The following is a 19256-nucleotide window of genomic DNA, read 5'->3' on the forward strand; positions in this document are numbered from 1 at the left end:
CAGTGGAATAGTCAAATAGGTTACAATACATCTTTAAAAAATAAATCAGGAAGCTATTTATGTCCTGCAAAGGAAAGATGATCAAGATATATTATCAGGTGAAAAATACAAAGCAAGCCTAGTGTGTATAATATACTAACATTTGTATAAAATGACAAATTTATATTTATAATATGTATTTGTGCATATACATGTGTAAATGTATATGCACTTTGAAAGATTTTGCTATAGCTGAAGAGTGTGGGCAAAATTAATTTAGCACTGGTTTTAAAAAGAGGCAACTCTGCCGGGCACAGCGTCTCACACCTATAATCCCAGCACTTTAGGAGGCCAAGGTGAGAGGATTGCCTGAACCCGCAGGTTAGAATCTAGCCTGGGCAACTTGGCAAGACCTCATCTCTACAATAAATTTAAAAATTAGCTGGGCACAGTGGTGTGTGCCTGTAGTTCTAGCTACTTGGAAAGCTAAGGTGGAAGGACCGCCTGAGCCCAGCAGGTCAAGGCTGCGGTGGCTGTGAGTGTGCCATTGCACTTCTGCTCGGGTGACAGAGTGACACTCCAACTCAAAAAATAAAAATAAAAAAAGAGGCAACTTCAATGACATATCATTTTTCCCCTACATAACTGACAAACATAACACAACACTGTCAGTGTGCTTTATATGTATATGTATATATATATATATACATAGTATGTGTATATGCACATATATTTACACATTTCTAAAAATGTCTTTGAAAACACATCCAAAGTATTTGGGTTGACTTTAGAAAGTGTGTTATGATCAGCCAGTCATGCACTGTGAGTTACCATGTCCTCCAGTAGCCCACCATGCAACTTTCTGCAGCTTTACCACCAAGAACCCCTCAGTGTTCACTGCCATGAATTCCCATGGTATGTTCTGCAGAGGACCCTGTAGCTTTCAGTGCTGAAGAAACCAACCGCCTGCCCAGAGCAGTGGATCCCCTGGAGCATTTGCCACTGAGAACACAGCATTTCTTTTCACTTTCACAATCTCCATGTGCCTGAGTCACCTCCTCCTCCTTCCCCTCTCCCTGGAGCCACCCAGAGCCACATAACTGCTCCTGCCCCAGTGGCCCCATCCTAGGGACCCATCCTGGTGACCTTCGTGTTCTGCAGGTACCTAAGCCATCACCCCTCTTCGTTGGAGCCTCCTCAGCTACTGCCTCCATGGGTGCTCTGGCCCAGGTGTCCAGAGCAGCTACTGCATGCATGCCTGCAAGCAGCCCTGACCCCGCCCCCCCAAAACCACCACCACAGACTCCATTGCCATCACTGCATGCATCTGACGCTGACCCCTGTAGCCAGGTTACCGTGTGCTGCCAGCCTGGCCTCTGCAGCTGAGCAAGCATAACCAGCTGGCCCTGCTCTCCAACTCCTGCCTCTAGCACCATGCTAGCACTACATTTAGCCCCTGAAGCTGCATGTGCACATACGCCACCAACTCAGCTCACAGCTGCTCATGCACACAGATGACCTGACCTCTATAGCTGGCCTGCAGCTGTCCCCTTTAGTCATGCATGTGCAAGCTGCTGGCCCCTACCACCACATGTGCACCTGCAGCCAGCCCCAGTCTCTGTCTCTAAATATAGCCCTCACCAACATGCTGAAGCCTGCAGCGGGCTTCTGATGCCACCCATGGGGTTGCAGCCAGCCTCCACAGCTGCATGCTACTGGATCTGACTTCCACTGCTTCCAGGCTTGAGCTCTGAGCCACTGGATCCAGAGACACAGCTGTGCCCTGGTAGCCCTCACAGTCACTACAGTCACCCTACACAGCTTTTTCCACCAAGGACTACACAGGTGCCAACAACAACACAGACACCAGCTTCCTGAGCTGACAAGACTCAAGATACCCCTTGGAGCCATCATATGCCCCACATTTGATGCCTCACACCATTAGACCTGGTGCCACCGAGTCCCCAGCAGGCCTCCATCCTCCACCCCACTCCTCACAGGTGAAGGTTTTTTCTATCAAAGCCAGTCCATAAAGTCTGGAAGAGTTGACTACTTATAATGTGTGGATACATTTACAATACTACAAGGATCACAAAGAATCAGGGAAACATGGCACCACCAAAGGAGCACAGTAAATTTTCAGTAGCTGATGCCAAAAATTGAAGATCCATGATTAAAAATAATTCAGAATAATTATTCATGATCCATTATTCATAATAATTATTCTAAAGAAGCTCAGCAGATTACAAGATAACACAAATAAGCTATTTAATAAAATTAGGAAAACAATAACAGAACAAAATGAAAAGCTAAACAAAGAAATAGAAAGCACAATGGTGAGCCGGGCTCAGTGGCTCAGTCTGTAATCCCGCGCCTTGGGAGGCTGAGGTGAGTGGATTGCCTGAGCTCGTGGGTTCGAGACCCATCTGGGAAACTTGGTGAGAACTCATCTCTACAATAAATCAAAAAAAATTAGCCGGGTGTGGTAGCACGCACCTGTAGTTCCAGCTTCTTGGAAGGCTGAGGCAGAAGAATTGCCGGAGCCCAGCAGGTCGAGGCTGCGTTGGCAGGAGCAGCCACTGCACTCCAGTCTGGGCAACAGAGTGAGACTCCAATGCAAAAACAAACAAACAAACAAACAACTCCAATGCAAAAACAAACAAACAAACAAAACACAATGGTGAACCAAATAGAAAGTCTGATGTTGTAGAATACAATAACTGAATTAAAATGTAATAAACCTTCAACAGCAGATTGGATCAAGCAGAAGAAAGAATAAGCAAACTTGAAGTCAAATCATTTGAAATCATCCAGAAAATATGAAAAGGAATGAAGAAAGCCTATGAGATCTATGGGATGCCACCAACAGAGCTAACTTTTGCATAATAGGAGTTAAGAAGAAGAAAAGAAAGAGAATGGGACAGAAAGCTTACTTAAAGAAATAATGACTGAAAATTTCCCAAATCTGAGGAAAGGTTTAGACATCCAGGTACAGGAAACTCAATGGTTTCCAATCAAATTCAACCCAAAGAAGAGCACTCCAAGACACATTACAATCAAACTATCAAAAATCAAAGACAATGAAAGAAATCTGAAAGCAACAAGAGAAAGAAGGTCCAATACAGCTATCAGCAGATTTCTCAGCAGAAACCTTGCAGGCCAGCAGAGAGTACATGACATATTCAATGTGCTGAAAGAAAAACACTGGTACCCAAGAATATTTTACTGGCAAAGCTGTCCTTCAGAACTGGGGAAGAAGTGTGTACTTTCTCAGACAAGCAAAAAAGTTGAGGGAGCTCGTCACCACTAGACCTGCCTTACAGAAAATGCTGAAGGGAGTTCTTCAAGCTGAAACAAAAAAACTGCTCATTAATACCATGAAACATACAAAAGTATAAAACTTACTGGTAAAGGTTAAAAAAAACTAAACTAAAAATAGAACTGTATGATCCAGCAATCCCTTCTGCAGGTATATCCAAAGGATACGAAATCAGTACATCAAAGAGATGTCTGCACTCCCATCAGTGCAAAAGCCAGAACAGGTAGGAATTAGGGTGAGAACTAGGCTCAGTAAGGTCCAACCTCTCTCTCCATCTGCCCCTTAATATCTGAGTACTGCTTCCATCTGATGAATTCCACTAAAGGTAGATGGCAGGTGGGAAGCCCCACCATGCCCCCAGAAGGGATCAGCCTCCAGGATCCAGGTCAGGGCAGAGATCTGATACTGACCATTACAAATACTTCCTTCCAGACAGGAAAGATAGTCCTTCTCTTGAAGGGGGGGTGGTCTATAAAAAGGCTATGATTATTTTTGGTTTTTTCCAGGTTATTGATGATATCATTGCAAGTCAAGAAGAGGAGGAAAAAAACGAAAAGAAGAAAGAAAAGAAAAAGGAAAAAAAACCCAAGATAGCCAAAAAAGGAAAAAAAGGAACAAAGGGAAAATATAAGGTAAAAAAATCTATACGGAATTTTTTTGTCTTAACTTTTTAGTGATCTTTTTGCTTTGACTCAATGGTATATTTTCAAATCTTTCAACGTTACCATCATTCATTTCCTAGAGAAATCATTCTATACCAGCAGTTCTTGTATTTTATTTATATTGATCAAACAATTCATTGCCACCTTTTCTATGACTTATAAATATCTATTAGGATAAATAGTGGTTTCAGCAGCTCATATGTGATAGCTTTGAATTTTTATTACTTAAAATAAATTATCCCACCTGCCTTTCCTTCAGGCAGAGAAAAGGAAAAAAATGCTTGACAGACCAAATAACTGCTGCAAAGTCAAAATAATCATATCTAACTTAACCAAATCATGTTCATTCAAATTTATAATTTAGCATTGACATCTTAGGTGTGTTTTAACAGAATTATTCATTTTCAAAGGAAATCAGAGTTCACACAGTGTTACTTTGAACCACGTCTTCCCTCGTATGGTGGGGTTGGGAATATAGGTGGAGTGGACTTACTCATAAGTGGAGAGTCTTCATCCTGTGAGACTAGTGTACTCTCAGGGTTGTTGTATGTTCTCAGCATAAACTCTTTGCATGGAAATTGGAACTTGAAGATGGCATAATCCTAAAACATGACTATGACTATGTTTGCAGTAGAGTTTGCTGCATTCAGATACTGTTTCACTGACCCAAATCTAATCTGAATCAAATCTGAATCTGAAGAGTGGATCATTAAAGATTGTGATTCTACAGTGACTCTAATGTGATTCAACTCTTCAGAGTAGATCCCTAAGTGTCATAGTGCCACTGTGACTGTAATCTGAATCAGCTCTCTGGAATGTATCCCAAAAGATTATGGTTCCACTGTGACTCTAATCTGATTCAGCTCTCCAGAGTGTATCCCTAAAGGTTATGATCCACTGTGACTCTGTTTGGAGAAAGAAACCCAGCTATCTCTCAGGTAGATATCCATAGCCATGCTTCTCACATTCCAAGACATGTTTCGACCAACACTCAGACTTATGAACTTGTCTGTAGGAGAGGCAACTCTGTGGGTCTGACAGACTGTGTCTAGGAACTCTGGTGCCATGTTACAATGAGATAGAAATGGGACAGGCTATGCAGTCAGGTAGGACAAGCTACTTGAGTCAGAAATTGTGCACAAGGGAGAAAGGATGATGGTGAATATAATACAACACCCAAAGTCACATAAATGCAAGGTGTAGGAGATGGTGGTAAAAGCCAACATTTTGTTGAAAACTCTTTGGCATGCTTGAGCCTGGCCAACTGGAAGCGATCATTCCTTTTACATCACTCCTGGAGAAAAGGTGTGTGAGTTTTCTTTATGTTTTCAAATAGTCCTTTTTTACTAAAAAATAAAATTTAAAAAACACTACTTATAGAAAGGTCATATTTGGCTACATGGGAGAAGGGCCAACAGAAGCACTGCAGATTCAGAAGATACTGATTATCTGTCAGCACTGGAGGTAATGGGCGGATTCATGGAGAATATGGAATGTTAATTAGGAGACCCTTTCAAGAATCTACACTCAACCCAAGTCTGCCCACATCTCTCCTTTGCCATGGTTACCACCTGATTACAAGGCATCATTGCCTCTCAGGGAGACAACTACAACAGCCTCCCAGCCAATGTCTCCACCTCCTCTCCTGCCATCCTATAGTCTGTTTCCCAGCAGTAGCCAGAATGACCCTAAACTCTGAGCAGCACCTCTAACAGTTTTGGAAACTCAAGGACTATGCAATAATTATTTCTGAATAAATAAATAATTATCAGATGAAAATTGGCACTAGAGTAGAAGTGCTGGATATAAAAATATGAAACAGATGCAAGAGACATCAAGAAGGATAACTAGACTGGCTGACTAGATATGGAAGGAACAAGAAGAGACCAAGGAGTTGAAGTGGATTCCAAGTGGAACTGTGGGAAGAATGAGGACAGAAGGACTGCAGCTGGCTTTAGAACTATTAAGTCAAACCACTATCAAACAGTTGGATGTTCAGGACAAACTCAGGTGATAAAGACTGGTGGTATAGATCAAAACTTATCCCTGTTCAGGAAAACTAGTTGAAACTACGACAATAAATGAGTTGTTAGAAAAATCAACATGGGTGTAGGTTGGACAATCTGGATTACATCCATATATTGGAGCAGGAAAAAGAGATAAATCCAATGAGGGGGCAGGAACAGCATGGAAGGCAGGAAGCAATTCAGCACAATAAAGTTCTTATTTAATCATCCAGCTGTGTGAATTTCTGGACAGATAAAAGGAAGGATCTCCTTCTGTCCCCTCAGCCTATTCATATGAGAAATGAGAACTAAGATTATGACGGAGGCAGTCAGGAGGTTTTTTTTTTTTTTTGAGTCGGAGTCTCACTCTGCTACCCAGACTGGAGTGCAGTGGCCGCTCCCGGGCACCGCAGCCTCAACCTGCTGGGCTCTGGCGATCCTTCCACCTCAGCCTTCCAAGTAGCTGGAACTACAGGCGTGCGCTACCACACCCAGCTAATTTTTTGATTTATTGTAGAGATGAGGTCTCACCAAGTTACCCAGGCGAGTCTCGAACCCGCGGGCTCAGGCAATCCACTCACCTCAGCCTCCCAAGGTGCGGGATAACAGGCTGAGCCACCAAGCCCAGCTAGTCAGGAGGCTTTTTAACAAAAGGAGATTACTAGTGTCAAATACTACAGAAAAGTTAAGGAGAAAGCTTGAAAAAAAAGTGTGATCAGTGTTCTCCCAAGAAACAGAACCAATAAGAGACAAATAGATGATAGGTAGGTAGGTAGGTAGGTAGGTAGGTAGATAGATAGATAGATAGATAGATAGATAGATAGATAGATAGATAGATAGATATTGGTCTATATATCCTGTTATATTTCTGTATATATAAAGAGATTCTTTATAAGGTATATGTTTATGCCATCCTGGAGGCTGAAAAAACCCACTTCTTGGCCATCTGCAAACAGGAGACCTGGGAGAGCCAGGAATATCGCTATAGCTCAAACGCCTGAGAGCCGAGGCGCCAATGGTATAGAGTCCAGTCCAAGTTTGAAGACCCAAGAGCTGGAGATCCAAAGGCCAGCTGGCAATTTTGATGGCCCATGTGAAAAATGTGGTTTATTCCTTACTACCATAATCATAACCAAGAAACTCTTCCTGACAAAAATTAATACATATCATCAGAGAAAATTAGGCAAATGTATTCAGGATCCAGATATACATTTTGAGACTTCATATTACAGATTATCTCAGATTTGTTGTATTTCTTTTGTATGGAAACAGATACAGTTCTGAAGCCCTAAAAGTCATGAGGAACTTTGATTCTCTAGTGTTGATGGGAATTTATGAGCAAAAAAAGTTAAATGACCTTCTACATGCAAGCTCAAATATAGTTATGAGATGCTTGTTTTTTTTTTTCCTTTTTTCAAGTTAAATTGCATGAGCTATCATGTTGTCTGGTGCATTCTCATTTTAAAATATAGTTTTTAGCCATTATACGTTTTTGGGCTGTTTTTCACTTCTGAATCTAAAGAAGGGGATTATTATTTCACTCTCAGTTCAGTGGGAAATAATCAGCCTCTTCAAAATCACTGACCAACCCCGCAAGAAGGAGCAGGTAATCTGAAAGCCACTGAGTTTGACATTTGAACTTGTATGTTAATAGGTATATGCCAAAATGTATACCTCATTTCTTAAAATGCAACAGCTGCAGGACTGTTTGAATTTTTCCACAGACCTACTAATGTGAGATGTCAATTATCCCTCAAAAACCTACTTCACATGCACATATTTGCCAACAGAAGTTTTTCGACAGAACTTGCATGCGTTTGTGTCACTCTTTAAGCCAGGCAGGAAATTATTTTAGTAGTTAACATTTAGTAAGGGGGAGGGGTGCGGGCACATGGTTTATCTCCTAATTTCACCAAGACAAATACCAAGGATAAAATATTTGACAATGAAACTTCTTCAGAAACATTCCTCTGCACTTTTATCTCTGCATCTCTCAGGGACTGGTGACTTCCCTACTAGCTGCAGTTCCCCCCACATCTTATGAGCTGCATTTCCAGGCTGGCCTTCCATGGCCCCCACCTTCCTATGAAGTGAGAACCCCTGCCTGAGCATCCTGGCCCCCTTGTAGCTCTTGTGATCTCTCATTTCACACATCTTCTCTAACTCTCTGGAAGCTCCAGAACAGTGCCCGCTGCATGGCAAATATCTGTTGAAGGTCTAAACCACCTCACTAAAAGCAAGGCTTTTAGTGAGGTGTAGATTCAAAGGTATATGCCCCACAGATGAGTCAGGAGGGACAGGGAGGTGCAACCTTCAGGCACACTGCTAACTGATGATCTCAAGGGGTTGTGGAGAGCCACAGGAGACACTTGAGTCAGGAGGTAACTTGATTAGAGATGCACTTGCCTCAGAAAATAACTGACCTAGCCAAGTGTGAATTTGCTCAGAGTATGACGCAACACTTCCTCTAGAGAGAGAGCTGTCTGAGGCTTTTCCATCCACATGGTACATGTGATGGGGTGACCTGACCAGCTTCAGAATCCACCAGCACATGCTCCCTCAGCACATGGGCATGTGTTGGGGTTAGTCTAGATAGTTTCAGACCTCTTTTATCACAATAGTGATGTTTTATTCTAAAGTTGTTCGCGAAACCAACCAACATATCAGCTATGGTTTCACCACAGTGATAGAGAGTACCCTCTCCACAGAACATAAATTTAAAAGTTAGTCTACTTGTATACCTAATCCTGAATTGTACCCCATGTTTTAAAAATAAATAAATAGTGATTCTACTTAATGAAGCTATGGTTCTGGTGGTCAGGGATCTCCGATCTGACAAAATTTGCAATGTGGCATGCAGTGAAGTAGTGAGAGTGGAGACCTTGGGCAGAGCTAACTGACTCTTGTATTCTAATACAGTGATCTCCATCATTTTTGGCATCAGGGACCGGTTTCGTGGAAGACGGTTTTCCACAGATGGGGAGCAGGGGGAATGGTTTCAGGATGATTCAAGTGCAGAACAGTTATTGTGCACCTCATTTCTATTATTATTATATTGTAATGTGTAATGAAATAATTATACAACTCACCATTTTTAAAAAACAGGTACAGATGGAAATGGTAAATAAAATAATGGGCAGGCCACACACAGACTAAAATAAGTATTGGATTCTGACTTAAAGCCTGCCACCCGATGCAGCTGTACAATTGAAATACATCAACTCACTTGCCACTCACTGATAGGGTTTTCATGAGTCTGCAAGCAGTTGACTTATTATGTTCTTTGTGCAGTCAAACCTTACTGCTAATGTCAATCTGTATTTTCAGTTGCTCCCCAGTGCTAGCGTCACCACCTCAGCTCCACCTCAGTTCATCAGGCATCTGATTCTCATAAGGAGAGCACAACCTAGGTCCTTGCATGCATGGTTCACAATAGGGTTCACGCTCCCGTGAGAATCTAATGCTGCCACTGATCTGACAGAAAACGAAGCTCAGGCAGTAATGTAAGCAATAGAGAGCAGCTGTAAATACAGATGAAGCTTCACTTGCTCACCTGCCGCTCAACTCCTGTTATACAGCCCAATTCCTAACAGGCCACAGAACCAGTACCAGTCCATGGCCCAAGGGTTGGTGACCCCTGCTCTAATAGATATCTGTTGACTAAAGATTCACTTCTGGATATCAAAGCAAAAAATCAGGCTGAAAGTGGGCAATTCTCAGATTAAACATGTGATTTGCTTTTTGAGATAAAATGCACACACCAGAAAACTAACCATTTTAATGTGGATAATTCAGTGGCATTTAGTACACTCACACTGTTGTGCAACTGTCACCTCTATCTAGTTCCAAAACATTTTCATCACCCCTCTCCAAGGATACCTTGTACCCATCAAACAGTCCCTTCCCATTCCCTCTGCTCCATCCCATCCCAGCCCCTGGCAACCACTAATTTGCTTTCCATCCCTGTAGACTTGTCTTTCATGTAAAAGGGATCATACATTATAAGCACTTTGTGTCTGGTTTCTCTCAGCATAACATTTTCAAGGTTCATCTATGTTGTAGGGCGTATCAGTGCTTCACTCCTTTCTGTGGATGAATTAAATATTTTGTTATGTGGATGTATACCACATTTTGTTTCTCCATTCACCCATTGATTGAATATGTAATTTTTCTATTCTTGTTTCATCCAACAAATGTTTATTAAATGCCTATCACACACAGGGAACGAGCCAGGCCCCCAGGCCACCTTTGCCAGGGCTCGGGCCCTCTTTATGATCAATGCCCACTCTGATGGGGAAAGGATGCTAATCATAGGAAGTGACAGTCATGAGTTACAGGCAGGTACAGCAGGAGAGCAAACCTGGCCAGTTGAGTTGGAGCAGCCATAGAGAGGCTTCTAGGAGGGAAGGAGGCCTGCTCAGAGTCCAAAATCATCAGAAAGCACAGGAAAAGGGCAGCTTTCCAGGCAGAGGGGACTGCAGAGAAAAGAGCAGAAAGCAAGAGTATGTCGGGCCCCAGGAGGGCAGACCCAGAGAGGCCAGGCAGGACAGCCTTCTTGGTCTTACTGTGGTAATGTCTGAGGCAGGAGGTAGCAAGTGTGAAGGCTGCAGAGGCAGGTGGGGCATGCCTGGGAGGGCTGCATGTGGACTTCTGAGGGGCTGAACTTTGTCTCTAAGGAACTCCAAGATAGATGCCTCTGAGGTGCTTCAAAGGAAGGAAGTCAGGAGGCCAGATCCCAGAGAGCCCCCTCTGGAAGGAGAGAGAAGAGTTGTCTTGCGTTAGAGAACCTAGGAGCAAGGCACCAGAGCAGTGTGCCTGGGGTGGAAGGGTTTAGGTTCCAGGAAAGGACCAAAACAGGTGGGTTTGGTGATTGCTTGGCCTTGGGGAGTGCGGGAGAAGGATCCGAGGCACAGACACTACACAACCAACAGGGCATGTGGCCACACAGAGTTCAGCTGCCAAAACCCAAAGCCCGCCCTGGAGCCCAAAAAGGAAGGACATGTCTGGTGCCAGAGTCATAGGGTGCCCCAGAATGAACCAAGTGGAGAGATGCTCACATTTTCTTACTGTCCGCTCTTTCTTTAAGCTGCATGAAGTGTACTTAGAGTGCTTTGGAAGCTCGTGGACATAATGTAGACCAGCATCACTCCTTTTGCTCTTTCTGAGGGTAGCAATAGCCATGATATTAGTCATCAGAAGCCCTGTATACAATATTGCACAGCAACATCAGATGAGGGTTTACAAGGTCTAGCTGTCACTGTTGGGTGAGAGTGGACCCTGGTGGGGGAGACAGAAGAGGTGCTGTGCTAGGGCTCAGAGCAGAGCTATGACTGGTACAGATGGCATGTGGCCCTGCAGTGTCCCACCCTGAGTTTCCCATTGCAGAGTCAGCAGCAGGAGTCAAGGACAACGTGGTCAGGCTCTCTCTACAGGATAGAGAAGCTAGTTAGATCTCAGCTCCCGGAAGGAAGCAGGGCTCCCAGCACTGGGATGGGGCTCAGAGATGGCTTCTAGGCTCAAGCAGGTAAGTGAGAGGAAGGAACTGCTCTGGTGATTGCAGAAGCCTACAACTGGCAAGTGGCACAGTCAAGCAAGGTCAGAGAGTGACTCCAAAGCCCAGTTATGGGATGTGGAGAAGGAAAACAAGTAGGACTCAAACTGGGAACTCAGCCTTCAGAGCAAGGAAGGAGTCAGAACATTAGAAGACAGGACCAAACTTTAGGCAAGGGGTACCACAGAGGAGGCCACTGAGAAGGGAAAGCCAGCATCAGCAGAGAATGCACAGTGATCCTGGGTCATTCATCCCAGTTGGACATAACAATCCCTACCCAGACAGGCCAGGAGGGGATGTAACCAGGTGGATGAGGGCTGGGCCTGCGTGACATAAACCACAGTCATGGTCATCACAACGTATGCACTTCTTACTGGCTAGTCTTGACAGATTAACAGTGCCTGTAATTAACAAAAATATTATTCTTCTTTGAACAGGAAGAAGATGAGGAGTGGAAAATGTCACCAAGTGTTTTCCTTCATGCAATGGAGGAAGAAAATAACATATACAAAGGTCAGTTTAGGAGACTACAAGTGGTGCCTCAGTTGCTCATGAGAAGCTGTATATGTGAGCATGCATGAGAAGTTGATTGGCAAAAGAGCAAGACACATGTAGGATGAGAACACAATCAAAACCTCCATCCTGTTTTTGAACCCCTAAAACTTCAGCTGAATGTTCTCATGCTTAGTGACAGGAAAGATATTTCCTAGATTGTTTAAATTAAGAAAATTGATACCGTATGTCCAGTAAAATGTCTTAATCCTATTAGACCAAGACATATGCCTGAATCCTATCACATAATTTTTTTGTCAGTTGTTCAGTATAATTAGCATAGCTATAATCTGGCTGGATCCACAAGTGGATGGATTGGTGTTGCAGATATTTCCATGTTAATTTCCTAGAACTATGATTTAATTCCTTTGGTTCTACTCCACCCTCAGGATAAATCCCAGCACAGAATGACCTGCCAAGACAACCCTGGTCATTAGTGCTATTGTGGAAATTCCTGAAAAACACAGTAAGGACATGAGGTAGAGTATCTCCAAATGTCAATCTTCAGGTGCCTCTTTCCCAGTCCTGATCTTATCTAGTCAGCCCCAGCACTACTCTGGACTTAATATGTTTATTTGTGTGAAATTGACTCCTGGTTTTCACCCCAATAAGCTGAGTCTCATTTTAATCAACCATATCAGTGTAGTTATAGGTTTGATATGCTGGTTGTGTAAGATAAAGGTGTCTATGTACCACCGAAAATTCTCTCACATACCACTGGTGGTGATGCTAAACTAAGAGGGGAGCCCAGAGGAAATGATGACATTGGCAGGATTTGCTTTCATAGGAGAGAAAGAGGCCAGAGGAGTAAAATTATCAAGTGCCCAAGACATGCAAGGCTTGGTGTTTCCCACGCCGATCTCATTTCATCTTAATCACAACCAGGAGAGGTAAACACTGTTCTGGTCCTATCAGCAGATACCAATAGAAGGCTGCTGTCACCCAAGTCTGAGAATTCATCAACTCTTTACACCATGGCACAGAGCAGTTACTATCAAAAACATTCATTTGTATATTTCTTCAACAAACATTGAGTGTCTCCTGCGTGTCATGTACAATTCTAGTCTAGAGATACAATGATGACAACTGTCACCAACAAGATTATGACCTGTTGGGTGTACAGCAGCGGATAGGGGTGGGGATGGTGGCATAAACTGGGTAGTTTCTGTAAACTGGGATGACAGCAACAACATTCAGTGAGTCCAGCTGGGAGTGACAGTAATCCACACCATGGGATCACGAGCCTGGCTGGGGGTACCACTGAAATCAGTTGTGTGCTGCAACAATACTGCCATTTAAAGCTGCATTTGCACATTATCTTTTGGTCTTTGCACAACTCTCACTTGTTTTGTATTGTATGTATCTATCATTTCCTACACCTTCTAACACATCAGATAACTTACCAGTTCATTTTTTTCTGAAGACCTTCCTCTTGGACCCCTCTCAATCATCTGTGACCTTTGGGCCTTCTTTGGCCTTTGCTGACTTCTTGACACTCCCTCATTTTGGTGGAGTCAGTCCTCCAGGATGTCCTGAGAAGGGCTACTAGAGGGAATCTTTAGCTACCAAGTACATCTGAATGCTGTCCTACACTCACACCTGGACGACAGTTTCCTGGGTTCGAGAAGGCATGGCTCCCTCCTCTTCTGATATAACGATGTAAAGAAAATGAGGGCACAAGAAGAAAGATGGGAGGCAGCCAAAGCCTCCCTACCATGGCAGGAAGTCAGGAGCTCATGTCTGAAATATATTAATCAAGAAGTAGCATAAGAGCATATTATATAAACATTAGGAAACCATGAAATCCAGCTGAAGGAACTCCCCTGAGGCTGGATTGTTTCACACACCCTAATGGGGGTTGCACTTCCTCTAACACGCCAAGCACACACCACCTCTTGCCCTCCTACTTTCTGTCCTCCTGTTCTAGTGCATGTCCCTTCAGACCTTGGTGCCAGTGAGGCCTTCCCTGTGGCCCATGTGAACGGAAGGCCCCTTGCCCTGCACCCACCTCCTGTCCTGCTGTACTTAACATTTGCATGTGAGCATGTGCTAACTGCCTGGTCCCCAAGGGCAGAGCCTTCCAGCCTTGACCTGCTCAGAGAGCAATGCCTGACCTGTAATTAGGTTCAATTAAGTCAAAATTTATGAATGAATGTATATAGGAAAGAATCCCATTGGGCAATGTAACTGGAAGACAGACAGGGTGGAACAGGTTTTTTTGATTATAATCCTTTTAATGCTCTGACTTTGTTTAAAACAATATGAATGCTTTTTTTTTTTTTTTGATAAAAACAAAAATTAATTTGGGGAAAATTTAATGTTCCCATGGGGAGCCCAATCTTGAATCCTGCTGACCCACCCAAAAAGTCTCTTAAAGCTATCCATGGCTTTCATGTAATATCTGTTTCCGTTAAGACTGAAAAGCCAAGCAGTGTCCCTCTGGAGAAGCGAGCCTGAAGTGTCATTTTCCTAGCTGGATGTTGTGGTCTTGGAAGTGTTACCCGCCAGGTCTTTGGTAACTTAGAGAAATTAAATGTCTTCGTCTTAGAAGTCTTTTCTCAAAAATCAAAGGTTTTCCTTTTCAAATAAAACATTAGCATTTTAATCACTAAGATTAACCCCCCTTCTGCCCGCCCCTCTTGCATAACCCCCCCCCCACGTGTGAAACTGCCTTGGCCTTGCTTTTCACATTCTTAGGATAAAAGCTCTTTCTCCGCTCTAGGAGAGAGTGGGGCAGTTGTTGCCCTTTGAGGGCCATGAATAGCTTCCTGCATTTATAAATGTCCATGAAATTCTTGAAGGGATTGAAAAGTGCCCTGCGCAGAAGTGTCATGAGAAAAGCAAAGTTTCAGTGGAAAACTCGATCCATTGAAACGATCTAGAGAGGACATCGGCAAAAGCTGCTCGGCGGTGCTTTATTTTAAAATATAGTGGCCACTTCAGAATGAGAATGCAGAAACGTACAACTGTTCCTACATAAATAACCCTGTCATGGTTTCTTTTTGTTAAATATTCTGCATTCTTATTAAATGTGTTGTTTCCCAATTTTAGTAAATCTGTCTAGTGAAGAGGAAAAGTAGTTTTCTGTAAATGACAAAGTTATTTTGCTTAAAATGCCTTCATGTAACAGGTAAGTGTTGCTGTTGAAGAAGATTTAGTAACCCTACAAAGGGAAAATCTTTGAAAAGAGTTCTTATTAGTAAATAGCACATTATAACACATTTAAATCTGTTCTAGTGTCTTCAAGGAGAAAAGCTTACAATTTTAGACACAAAAAAGTACTTGTTCCTTTTCATACATTTTATGCCTACATGTTATTCCTACATTTCAAGGTTTTTCACAGTTGAAGCTTATATGTGTTTCAGAAAATGTACTTTAAAAAGAGCAATTAGTCAGGTGCAGTGGCTCACATCTGTAATCCCAGTACTTTGGGAGGCAGAGGTGAGAGGATTACCTGAGTCCAGGGGTTCAAGACCAGCCTGAGCAGTTTGGTGAGACCTTGTCTCTACAATTAATCCAAAAATTAGCCAGGTGTGGTGACACGCACCTGTAGTTCCAGCTACTTGGAAGATTTGAGGCGGAAGTATCGTCTGAGCCCAGCAGGTCAAGGCTGCAGTGGCTGTGAGCGTGCCACTGCACTCCAGCCTAGGCGACAGAGTGAGATTCCAACTCAAAAAAGAAAAGAGCTATTAGCTTCAAATAAGGAAGTCATAAGCTCGCTGGGCCTTTGGTGTATGAACTTTCACATATTATTGACTTGAAATATGCTTTACATCAACGGGATGCTATAGACAATGTATACAGTGCGTGTTTCCTGTGCCCTGGCTCCCAGGCCAGCACCCCACAGGAAGGGGTCTGTGATGAAAGAAATTCAGCCAGGTCTTCCAGCCATCTCCCATATACCTGCTGTAGCCCGTCAGCCTTTTTTGGTTCTTCTTCCCTTCTGTCTTCAGATGCTGGGCTGGTCATCTGCCCCGTGTGCGTGATGATACCCACTGAACTTCAACCTCACCTCTGCGGTCACCTTCAGACCCACTTCCAGAAAGCACAGTTCATCTCTTCTCCCCACCCCAGCACCCTAGTTGCCAGAGCCACCTCTCATGAGGCCACCCTGCCTGAAGAATACATAAGTGCATTCATTGGTACTACACAAATGTACCATCTTTGTGATTTCGTTTTCGTCTGTTTATAAGTCCACATTAGCCATCCTAAAAGACATATGGGTCCTTCTGGCACCATTTCCAGAAACCTGCCCACCCAACCATAACCATAGCCTGATCTTTCATATCTCTGTGGCAGAGACCATGGTCAGCCAATGGCCCACATAACCCTGCCCAGACCCCAGTTTTCTTGGTTCCCTGGTGGGAGATAGGTGAGCCACACAAGAGCCCTCACCAGATCCTGCTGGAATCCAGACAAGCTCTGCCTCAGCTGACACTGCTGAGCCAAGCACCCCATAGTCTGTCCAGGTAGTGAGAGAGGCCGGTCTCAACTGTGTATGGCTGAACAACTATTCTGTCCAGGGAGTACCAGGCCAGCCACTGGTGTCAGCATTGCAGCTTGTGGACCCTAGTCATACTTTCTGAAAACTGGAGCTGCGTTTCCATGTCCTGCCTTCCTTCAGGTGTCCTATCCCACAGGTCCTGACTCTGACCACTCTAAGACAGCACAGGCACTTGCCCCGAGGTCCATCACTTTCTTTCTGCTGACATGTGTCTGCTTTGGGGCACAACTGTTTTCTAGAGCATGATCCCCTACCCCAGGAGGTAGAGATTATCGATATGGTAAGATAAGACCACATGGGATTGCTGTCTGGGGATGACAGCAACTATTTGGGGCTAGACTGGGAACTTTACATATTTTATTCCATTTTACCCTCACCCATCAATATGAGGTAGGGTGTATTTTTATTTCTTAGAAAGGGAAACAAGTTCAGCAAGGCTGTCACGTGCTAAGTTGACAGCAGGTTGGTTGGACAGGGGTTCTGCCTGACCCCAGACCGTGGCCCTTGCACCAGGCTGTGCTGCTGGCAGACATAAGGAGGCTAATGTGATCATCCTTCCTATTGGTCGGGTCTGAGTTGTGCATCAGAATCCCATCACCATTTTTCTTGATCTCTCCCAGGAATCTAGCTTTTCCTGGATTACACCATGTTTGGTGCCTTCTCCTTTCATTGCTTGTCCCTTTTGCTAGTTCCTGGTCCTCTGTGGTTTATTCAGAGAGTCACGCTGCCTTTCTCATTGGTTTTCCTATGTGACTCTCCAGCACCTTCTCCATTCTCAGTCTTCACGTTTGATGACTCTGGGTCTATGGAGCAGCCAGACATGTGCTTCTGTATGTTACTGTGACTTTATCCTGACATTAAGCTGAAGCACCCCCCTCTCTCTTCTTGGTCTGTGTTTCTGAGTGACCCCCCACGCCATACCCATGGAGAAGGTCATGTTGAGAAGCCCCCATCCATCCATCCACTCATTCACAATACCGCCTGCATGGAGGCCCCATAGCCATTGTCCCATAGAGGTTGGGAGCTTATACCTGTGCCTCAGGACCCTCGGTTGCCTTCCCAGGTTGCAAGTCATCACAGCCCTCATGTGAGTTCCCAGTGAAGCGGCCAGTCTCACAGTAGTTATCCCTTTGGGGAGTTCCACGAACTTCCTTTCCATTCTGAATAGAGGTCTCATTTCCCAAGTCCCACTTCAAGGATCCAGTTGTTCTGTACCTCCGTATATGTTTGGAATTTCCACTCTAAGAAATGAACCCTATTCAATTTATTCTAGTAATGGAAAATGATTGTAATTTTCTCTAGGATCACGTTTCTCTAGGTCCATCCTCCCAACTACCAAGATAAGGCAAAAGGGAAAATTTAGCATATGTGTGATTTCAAAAACATCCAAAAAGTAATTCAAAAATATAGCTGTTGAATTAGGGGAAAGTAATGAGTGCTTGTGTGTCTAGTGTCATCTGTTTTATAATAAGGGGCAAGGGTGAATTCCTGGAAGTTCAACAGGCAACAAAATCTCTCATATTTTAATAAATCATTTGATGTATGTATGTGTTTTCAAGTTTCTTGTTGTGCTGTATTCTCTGTGGATTCTGTACTCTGCTGTTCTCTTGGGAAGTGTGTGGTCATTCTTTTTTTTCTTTCTTCTGTGCTTAATACTTTTTTAAATGTCTCCTGTAGAGCTGGTCTGGAAGCTGCATAATCTCTTAGGGTTCAGATGTCTGGGAAGGATTTAATTCTCCATCATTAATGAAGATGAGCTTGGCTGGATAGGAAATTCTTGGTTGAAATTGTTTATCTTTGAGGACTTTGAATATAGGGCTCCAGTCCCCTCTTGTTTGTAGTGTTTCTGCTGATAGGTCTGCTGCTATTATGATTGTTTTTCCCTGGTAGGTAGTCTGACCTTTCTCTCTTGCTGCCTTTAGGATTTTTTCTTTTGTGCCTACTTTGTGTAGGCTAATTACTATGTGTCTAGGGTTTGGTTTTCTCATCTGATGTCTTGTGGGGGTTCTCTGTATCTCTTGTGCTTGGCTGGTCACATCTCTGGTGAGATGGGGAAAGTTTTCTTGGATTATCTCCTGGAATACTTGCTCTGAGTTGTTCTCCATTTCCCTTTCTTCTTCTGGGATACCAATCAGGTATAGGTTCTGCCTCTTGATATGATCACATATCTCTTATAGGCTTTGTTCTTTCTTTCTGCGTCTTCTTTCTATGTTTTTTACAGATCTGGTTAATTTCATGTTCTGGTCTTCAAGTTCTGAGATTCTTTCTTCAGCTAGATTAATTTTGCTTTCCATGCAAATTTCCATGTTATTTATTTCCTGGATGACATTTTTTATTGCCAAAATCTCTGTTACAAGTTCTTTCAGTGTTGCATCTTGTTTTTCTTGAGTCTTATTCACTCTTTCCATCCATTCCCTAATCCCTGTCATATTCTAGGGCCAGTAGTTGGTGACTTCCATTGTTTGGGCACCAAGGTCTGATTTTTCAGGAGTTTTGTCTTTGGTACACTTGAAATTGCCTGAGGTCCTCCTTTAGTTTTTCCTCATTTGTGACAGATCTCTTGTTTTTCTCTTTAGTTCTGTTATTCAGTGTCAGTGGGAGAGGCTTTCCCTTCTGATGTTTGCTCAGTCCTCTCTTCTTCCCTGATCCGGACTCTGCATTTGTTCTATTTTAAAATAGGACA

General features: G+C 43.4%; 1 protein-coding gene across 1 annotated transcript in view; it reads left to right on the plus strand.

Annotated features, from left to right (window-relative positions):
• Positions 1–19256, plus strand: part of LOC103256962 (IQ and AAA domain-containing protein 1) — a gene marked incomplete at its 5' end in the record, with an annotated part of 118995 nt that overhangs the window by 33234 nt on the left and 66505 nt on the right. Inside the window, 2 exons of the mRNA XM_008054713.1 lie at positions 3805–3930; positions 11955–12030. Coding sequence (XP_008052904.1) covers positions 3805–3930; positions 11955–12030 — 202 coding nt within the window. The remainder of the gene's footprint in view (positions 1–3804; positions 3931–11954; positions 12031–19256) is intronic.

The sequence above is a fragment of the Carlito syrichta genome, unplaced genomic scaffold (assembly GCF_000164805.1).
Source record: "Carlito syrichta isolate Samal-C Ts95f unplaced genomic scaffold, Tarsius_syrichta-2.0.1 Scaffold298871, whole genome shotgun sequence".
NCBI classification, from domain to species: Eukaryota; Metazoa; Chordata; class Mammalia; order Primates; family Tarsiidae; genus Carlito; species Carlito syrichta.